Source organism: Heliconius melpomene, chromosome 5 (assembly GCF_056956725.1).
Source record: "Heliconius melpomene rosina isolate 202511_hmr_F chromosome 5, ASM5695672v1, whole genome shotgun sequence".
NCBI lineage: Eukaryota > Metazoa > Arthropoda > Insecta > Lepidoptera > Nymphalidae > Heliconius > Heliconius melpomene.
The window spans coordinates 10,535,349-10,544,368 of record NC_140393.1 but is presented as its reverse complement, the minus strand read 5'-3'; the positions used below and the strand labels follow the sequence as shown (position 1 = coordinate 10,544,368).

Below are 9,020 nucleotides of genomic sequence, written 5' to 3'. Positions count from 1 at the left end.
TTGATAAACAAAAATGCAAATACTTTCTTAAGATGTGTATACTTATTACGGAAAATGTTTTGAAAAAAAATGGGAGTACAGCTATCTAAAAAAAAAAAAAAAAAAACAAACAAAAAAAAAAAAAAAACAAAAAAAAAAAAAAAACATAATGAAAAAACGGTATATTTCATATACTTATTGTATATAGTATATACAATTTAAAAAAAAAAAAAAAAAAAAAAAACCATACCTGTACTCAAAATTACCCAAAAAAGAAATAGTCATAAGAAATCTGTATGTAGCAGCTATAACCTAAAGGTTATAGCCAGTAACATATAAACTCAAGTTAGTTAGTAATATGTAGAAATAAAAACTAATAAAAATAATGTATAAAATAAAAAATTTAAGTATAAGTTAGATAGTAATTATGTATAGAAAGTAAATAACAATAGCCAGTTTTCCTTTCAAAAAAAAAAAAAAAAAAGACTCGCTTAAAATAAAAACTTAAAATATACAATGGCCTTGGTTATGCCAGGGGGTCACCGGTTTAAAAAAAAAAAAAAAAAAAAAAAACCTAACCTAACCTAACCTAACCTAACCTTTTTTTTTTTTTTTTTTTTTTTTTTTTTTTTTTTTTATCGTGAGGAAATCCTTTTACGGATACCGGCCCGAGTGGGGACTCGAGCGGGTTATGTGGGACTCGTGGACCGGCTGAAGGCCAATCCCAATACCCACTAAAACCTCACGGTGCTCCTCCTCGACCGCCACTGGCCGCGAGACACGGGGACGTGAGTCTTCCGCGAAACGCGGCGGCGGGAGCCTGCAAGGCACGTCGCGGAGTCAAGGGTGTGTGGGCACCCTCGACGGCCTGCTCGGAGTAGCGCGCGGGAGCAACCTGCGCGCGCCTACTCGGGCCAGGTTGGTAGGCGGCCAGCTTCCCCAAGCTGACCGCCCTCTGGCACATTAGGGCGGAAGGCGGCGGTCGTGTGCCGCCCTCCGGCGACCCGGTCTGTTACGGCGGATGGCGACTTCGGCAAAAGCCTCCCTCGCCCGTTCCGCCGACTCCTTCTCGAGCACCACTGCCTCGCAGAAGGATGAGACCGCGTCCCACGACGTCTCGCTACCGGCCATGGCCTTGACCACGGCCGGCAGGGAAAGGTCGTCCCCGATGACGTCGCGCAAAGCGCGACGTTGAGACGCCCAGGCTGTGCACACCTCCAATGTGTGCTGGGCCGTCTCGTCGAGGCAGTCGTCGCAGTGGTGGCAGCGAGCGTCGGGCTCCCTCCCAGCGATCCGACACAGGTAACCCCCGAAGCAGCCATGCCCCGTGAGCACCTGTGTGGTGCGGAAGGTTAGGACGCCGTGACGCCGCGCTAACCACTGGCGGAAAACTGGACGAACCGCCTCGATCGTCAACCGGCCGGCAGATGGTGTCGCCAGCCGGGATTCCCACAATTCAACCGCGGCTTCCCGCGCCTCATCAGTGCGTGCTTGGCTTGCCGGTTCCCCGGACACAAGGCCTCGACGCCGGCAATAGACCGACGCCAGAGAACGAGCATCCAGATCCCACGGCATGACTCCAGCCAGCACGCACGCCACTTCACCGGAGATGGTCCGGTACCCCCGTATCGCCCGGATGGCCATCGCCCTCTGCGCACGTCGCAGCAGGGTGATGTTGTGCCGGTCCAGGGCGTCCGCCCATACGGGAGCACCGTAGAGCGCCATCGATTGGACCACTCCGGTGTACAGCCGACGGCTAGAGGCGCTCGGCCCATCCACATTGGGCAAAAGGCGCGCCAGTGCCGCCGCTGTCTTCAATAGTTTCGGGGCCAAGGATGTAAAGTGGCCCCGAAAACTCCACCGACCATCCAGAACAAGTCCGAGGTACTTCATGCTCCGGGCAACGTCAATCTTGACGCCACCGACGATGATGTGGGCATCTGCCGGTGGGCCCTTTCGAGGAGCATGGAAGTAGATTGCCTCGGACTTGTTGAGGGAGACCTCCAAGCCCAGCCGCTTTATGCGGCCGACAACCTCCGCCACTCCAGCCGTCGCGAGGACCGCCGCCTCCCGATAGGTCCTCTGCTGCGCCAAGACCAGCGTGTCATCGGCGTAACAGAGGACCTTTACCCCCCTCAGGGTGCCGCCTCGCAGCACCCAGTCGTACCCGATGTTCCAGAGGATCGGACCCAGCACCGATCCTTGTGGAACACCGGCCGACACCACAAACTCCTCCCAACCTCCTCCAGGAGCCGGAAAGGTCACAGACCTCCCGGACAGGTAAGCCCCGATGACGCGGCGCAGGTATGGAGGCACACGGTGGTATAAAAGTGCCTCCTTAATGCAGGGCCAGGGCAGGGAGTTGAAAGCATTGGCGATGTCTAAAGACACCGCCAAGACTCCATCGCCCCGGGCCACCGCATCCTGCGCATAGGACTTAACCTCTAGTATGGCATCCACCGTCGAGCGCCCCCTGCGGAAGCCATACTGGTGGTCCGAGAGGTCCGGACCTGTCCCCTCCAAATGGTGTTGTAGCCTCCTGGCTACAACACGCTCGAAGAGCTTGGCGATCTCGCTCAAGAGCACGATGGGCCTGTAGGCGGAGGCTGAATCCGCCGGGCGACCCTCCTTCCTGATGAGGACTAACCTGCCTGTCTTCCACCGCTGTGGAATTATGGCTTGAGCCAGACAGGCAGTGAATAGTCCTCGCACTCTGGGCCCTAGGGTGTTGAGGGCCAGAGTTAGCGCCCGGCCGGGAATGCCATCCAAGCCCGGGGCGGTGCTCTTGAGCCGAGATCGGCGTACAGCTTCTTCGAGCTCCTCCTCCTCCACCGGTGGTGTGACGCTGTCCTCGTCGTCCTCCTCTACCTCCTCACGCGCTGCAGGGCGAGCTATACTGGGTGGTGCAAAACTGGCCCGCTGCGGGAATAGCGACGACAGAACCCCTCGGAGAATGTCCGGTTGGAGTGTCTGCGTCAGTGGTGGTGCCCAAGCCCGTAACCTACCGAGCACCATTCGGTAAGGTGTGCCGTACGGGTCTTGGTCTATCCCCGCGATCAACCGGTCGTGCGACTCGCCTTTCACACGACCGATCTCCTCCTGCAGCTGCGTTCTCGCCTCGACATAGACGCGGTACAGTCGGTCTTCCTCCTCCTGCACCTTCTGTACCCGTCTGCGATAGTGGCTGTACTGGCGTCTCGCCGCAACGCAGGTGTTACGCAGTTGCGCGATCTCCCACGACCACCAGTACACTTGCCGCCGTTGAGGGCGGCGCCCGGAACGGGGCATTGACGCGTCACAGATACGCGTCAGTTCCACTATCGCGGCCTCCTCCAACAACTCCCTGTCGAGACGACCCAGTTGCCACCGCGGTCCGTACTCTCGCGAGTTTGGACTGGGGGCTGGTTGCACCGCTGAATGTGTGGAGATCTCGTACAAGATGTAGAGGTGATCCGAGAGAGTCTCCACATCATCCAGCACTCGCCAGCCCCAACCTAACCTAACCTAACCTAACCTTTTTTTTTTTTTTTTTTTTTTTTTTTTTTTTTTTTTTTTTTTTTTTTTTTTAACGTGAGGAAATCCTTTTACGGATACCGGCCCGAGTGGGGACTCGAGCGGGTTATGTGGGACTCGTGGACCGGCTGAAGGCCAATCCCAATACCCACTAAAACCTCACGGTGCTCCTCCTCGACCGCCACTGGCCGCGAGACGCGGGGACTATAATCGTCCACGAAACGCGGCGGCGGGAGCCTGCTAGGCACGTCGCGGAGTCAAGGGTGTGTGGGCACCCTCGACGGCCTGCTCTGAGTAGCGCGCGGGAGCAACCTGCGCGCGCCTACTCGGGCCAGGTTGGTAGGCGGCCAGCTTCCCCAAGCTGACCGCCCTCTGGCACATTAGGGCGGAAGGCGGCGGTCGTGTGCCGCCCTCCGGCGACCCGGTCTCCTACGGCGGATGGCGACTTCGGCAAAAGCCTCCCTCGCCCGTTCCGCCGACTCCTTCTCGAGCACCACTGCCTCGCAGAAGGATGAGACCGCGTCCCACGACGTCTCGCTGCCGGCCATAGCCTTGACCACGGCCGGCAGGGAAAGGTCGTCCCCTATGACGTCGCGCAAAGCGCGACGTTGAGACGCCCAGGCTGAGCACACCTCCAACGTGTGCTGGGCCGTCTCATCGAGGCAGTCGCCGCAGTGGTGGCAGCGAGCGTCGGGCTCCCTTCCGGCGATCCGACACAGGTAACCCCCGAAGCAGCCATGCCCCGTGAGCACCTGTGTCATGCGGAAGGTTAGGACGCCGTGACGCCGCGCTAACCACTGGCGGAACACTGGACGAACAGCCTCGATCGTCCTCAGGCCGGCAGATGGTGTTGCCAGCCGAGTTTCCCACATTTCAACCGCGGCTTCCCGCGCCTCCTCAGTGCGTGCTTGGCTTGCCGGTTCCCCGGACACTAGGCCTCGACGCCGGCAATAGACCGACGCCAGAGACAGAGCATCCAGATCCCACGGCATGACTCCAGCCAGCACGCACGCCACTTCACCGGAGATGGTCCGGTACCCCCGTATCGCCCGGATGGCCATCACCCTCTGCGCACGTCGCAGCAGGGTGATGTTGTGCCGATCCAGGGCGTCCGCCCATACGGGAGCACCGTAGAGCGCCATCGATCTGACCACTCCGGTGTACAGCCGACGGCTAGAGGCGCTCGGCCCATCCACATTGGGCAAGAGGCGCGCCAGTGCCGCCGCTGTCTTCAACAGTTTCGGGGCCAAAGATGTAAAGTGGCCCCGAAAACTCCACCGACCATCCAGAACAAGTCCGAGGTACTTCATGCTCCGGGCAACGTCAATCTTGACGCCACCGACGATGATGTGGGCATCTGCCGGTGGGCCCTTTCGAGGAGCATGGAAGTAGATTGCCTCGGACTTGTTGAGGGAGACCTCTAAGCCCAGCCGCTTTATGCGGCCGACCACCTCCGCCACTCCAGCCGTCGCGAGGACCGCTGCCTCCCGATAGGTCCTCTCCTGCGCCAAGACCAGCGTGTCGTCGGCGTAACAGAGGACCTTTATCCCCCTCAGGGTACCGCCACGCAGCACCCAGAACCTAACCTTTTTTTTTTTTTTTTTTTTTTTTTTTTTTTTTTTTTTTTTTTTTTTATCGTGAGGAAATCCTTTTTACGGATACCGGCCCGAGTGGGGACTCGAGCGGGTTATGTGGGACTCGTGGACCGGCTGAAGGCCGATCCCAATACCCACTAAAACCTCACGGTGCTCCTACTCGACCGCCACTGGCCGCGAGACACGGGGACGTGAGTCTTCCGCGAAACGCGGCGGCGGGAGCCTGCAAGGCACGTCGCGGAGTCAAGGGTGTGTGGGCACCCTCGACGGCCTGCTCTGAGTAGCGCGCGGGAGCAACCTGCGCGCGCCTACTCGGCCAGGTTGGTAGGCGGTCAGCTTCCCCAAGCTGACCGCCCTCTGGCACATTAGGGCGGAAGGCGGCGGTCGTGTGCCGCCCTCCGGCGACCCGGTCTCTTACGGCGGATGGCGACTTCGGCAAAAGCCTCCCTCGCCCGTTCCGCCGACTCCTTCTCGAGCACCACTGCCTCGCAGAAGGATGAGACCGCATCCCACGACGTCTCGCTACCGGCCATAGCCTTGACCACGGCCGGCAGGGAAAGGTCGTGCCCTATGACGTCGCGCAAAGCGCGACGTTGAGACGCCCAGGCTGAGCACACCTCCAACGTGTGCTGGGCCGTCTCATCGAGGCAGTCGTCGCAGTGGTGGCAGCGAGCGTCGGGCTCCCTCCCGGCGATCCGACACAGGTAACCCCCGAAGCAGCCATGCCCCGTGAGCACCTGTGTCATGCGGAAGGTTAGGACGCCGTGACGCCGCGCTAACCACTGGCGGAACACTGGACGAACAGCCTCGATCGTCCTCAGGCCGGCAGATGGTGTTGCCAGCCGAGTTTCCCACAACTCCATTGCGGCTACCCGCACCTCCTCAGTGCGTGCCTGGCTTGCCGGTTCCCCGGACACTAGGCCTCGACGCCGGCAATAGACCGACGCCAGAGACAGAGCATCCAGATCCCACGGCATGACTCCAGCCAGCACGCACGCCACCTCACCGGAGATGGTCCGGTACCCCCGTATCGCCCGGATGGCCATCACCCTCTGCGCACGTCGCAGCAGGGTGATGTTGTGCCGATCCAGGGCGTCCGCCCATACGGGAGCACCGTAGAGGGCCATCGACCTGACCACTCCGGTGTACAGCCGACGGCTAGAGGCGCTCGGCCCATCGACATTGGGCAAAAGGCGCGCCAGTGCCGCCGCTGTCTTCATCAGTTTCGGGGCCAAGGATGTAAAATGGCCCCGGAAACTCCACCGACCGTCCAGAATAAGTCCGAGGTACTTCATGCTCCTTTTGACGTCTATGTTGACGCCACCGACAACGATGTGGGCATCAGGTGGTGGGCCCTTACGAGGAGCATGGAAGTATAATGCCTCGGACTTGTTCAAGGCGACTTCCAGACCAAGCCGCTTTATGCGGCCGACAATCTCCGCTACTCCAGCGGTCGCGAGGACCGCCGCTTCCCGATAGGTCCTCTGCTGTGCCAAGACCAGCGTGTCGTCGGCGTAACAGAGGACCTTTATCCCCCTCAGGGTACCGCCTCGCAGCACCCAGTCGTATCCGATGTTCCAGAGGATCGGACCCAGCACCGATCCTTGTGGAACACCGGCCGACACCTCATACTCCTCCCAACCTCCTCCAGGAGCCGGAAAGGTCACAGATCTCCCGGACAGGTAAGCCCCGATGACGCGGCGCAGGTATGGAGGCACACGGTGGTATAAAAGTGCCTCCTTAATGCAGGGCCAGGGCAGGGAGTTGAAGGCGTTGGCGATGTCTAAAGACACCGCCAAAACTCCATCGCCCTGGGCCACCGCATCCCGCGCATGGGACTTCACCTCCAGTATGGCATCCACCGTCGATCGCCCCCTGCGGAAGCCATACTGCTGGTCCGAGAGGTCCGGACCTGTCCCCTCCAAGTGGTGTTGTAGCCTCCTGGCTACAACACGCTCGAAGAGCTTGGCGATCTCGCTCAAGAGCACGATGGGCCTGTAGGCGGTGGCTGAATCCGCCGGGCGACCCTCCTTCTTGATGAGGACTAGCCTGCCTGTCTTCCACCGCTGTGGAATTATGGCTTGAGCCAGACAGGCAGAGAATAGCCCTCGCACTCTGGGCCCAAGGATGTTAAGGGCCAGAGTTAGCGCCCGGCCGGGAATGCCATCCAAGCCCGGGGCGGTGCTCTTGAGCCGAGATCGGCGTACAGCTTCTTCGAGCTCCTTCTCATCCACCAGTGGTGCGACACTATCGACTTCCTCCTCCTCCTGCGCTACAGGGCGGGCCATGGTTGGTGGTGTAAAATTGGCCCGCTGCGGGAACAGTGACGTCAGCACTCCTCGGAGAACGTCCGGTTGGAGCGACTGCGTCAAGGGCGGAGCCCACGTCCGGAGTTTGCCGCACACCATGCGGTACGGCATTCCGAACGGATCCCCGTCTATCCCCGCGATCAATCGGTCGTTAGATTCTGCTTTCGAACGACCGATTTCTTCCTGTAGCGCTTTCCTCGCCTCGACGTACGTGCGGTACCGCCGTTCCTCCTCCTCCTCCTCTCGACGTACCCGCCTGCGATAGTGCGTGTACTGGCGTCTCGCCTCAATGCAGGTGACACGCAATTGAGCGATCTCTCCCGACCACCAGTACACTTGTCGCCGCTGAGGGCGGTGCCTGGAACGGGGCATAGACGCGTCGCAGATACGCGTCATAGCCCTCTGCGCCCAGGTGGCAGCGTCTTCCACAGACGCCAAGCTCTGGGGCAGCCAGGCCTGCACTATCGCAGCCTCCTCCAGGAGTTCTCTGTCGAGACACCCAAGTCGCCACCGCGGTCCGAACTCTCCCGACGTAGGACTGGGGGCTGACTGCGCCGCTGAATGTGTGGAGATCTCATATTGGATGTAGAGATGGTCCGAGAGAGTCTCCACATCATTCAGCACTCGCCAGCCCTGAACACGGCGCGCTAGGGCAGGGCTCGCAAACGTTATGTCTACGACGGACCCGCCCTGCCTTCGCACACACGTGTTTGTAGTCCCTCGGTTGAGAACTGACAATCCGGTGGCAACAATCCACTCCTCCAGTGTCACACCACGTAAGTCCGTCCTTGCGGAGCCCCACACGCTGGATTTAGCATTCAGGTCTCCTGCGACCAAGACCTCCGCCACACGGTGTCTTTCCACCATTTCCCCCAATCGGATCAGGTACTCCTCAAACTCTGCCAGAGTTCGATTGGGGGAAAAGTAGACGCCTATAACAACTAGATCGCCGACATGTGCCGCGACGCATCCCGCACCCTTCTCTACTCGTGAAAAGGGCGGAGAGCCCGCAGCGGTCTGGGTGACCAGAGCTACCACTCCGGTGTTGTCTGCGACCCAGTTGTCACGCGCAGGAATGCTATAGGGCTCCGCAACGACCGCCACCTGAATCGACCACTGCACCAGGCTTTGGACCAATAAGTCTTGGGCTCTGGCACAGTGGTTGATGTTCGCCTGGAGCACGTGGAGCGCCATTATTGATGCTCCATGTGCTGCAGCTCCTCGCCCTGCGTCGGGGCTTCAGGTCGGCTTCGGCTTGTTCGCCTCGCCGCACCTCTCCGCTTCTTTGATTGAGCGCACATTTTGGCGCACGCTGCTCCACCTGCCAGGTGATCCGCAGGCCTATTCGCGTCCTCGCAAATAGGGCAGTGCGCCGACGCAGAGCAAACACTTTGCTTGTGCCCTGGTTTCCCGCATCTATAGCAGTGTGCACTCCGGTCCTTGGCACTACTGCAATTTGTCGCCACATGCCCTATCTCGTGGCAACGGAAGCAGCACAGCACGCGAGGCTGCAGTAATTGCACGCGTGCCGACACAAAGCCGACCAAAAGCCTTCCGCCGCTCACTTTCTTCGCCGCTGCCACCGGACAGCGGATCCAGGCAGTGCCGAGTCCATTCCGGTCTT

At 59.2% G+C, this 9,020-nt stretch overlaps 1 protein-coding gene across 1 annotated transcript; it reads right to left on the bottom strand.

The window, feature by feature from the left end:
• Positions 1-284: 284 nt before the first annotated feature.
• On the bottom strand, positions 285-8,590 carry LOC146539309 (uncharacterized). The gene is made up of 3 exons (XM_085185980.1): positions 7,295-8,590; positions 6,378-6,574; positions 285-291 (listed from the first exon to the last, which is right to left on the bottom strand). The coding sequence occupies exons 1-3, from the start codon at positions 8,588-8,590 to the stop codon at positions 285-287; spliced, it is 1,500 nt and encodes a 499-aa protein (XP_085042106.1).
• Between the last annotated feature and the right edge of the window lie 430 nt (positions 8,591-9,020).

Excerpts from the sequence above, each read along its gene's own strand:
- LOC146539309 (XM_085185980.1), bottom strand. The coding sequence starts at position 8,590 with ATGGCGCTCCACGTGCTCCAGGCGAACATCAACCACTGTGCCAGAGCC. Across the intron at positions 6,575-7,294 it reads AGAAGGAGCTCGAAGAAGCT|CAGAGGACCTATCGGGAAGC; the intron begins GTACGCCGATCT and ends GTCTTGGCACAG.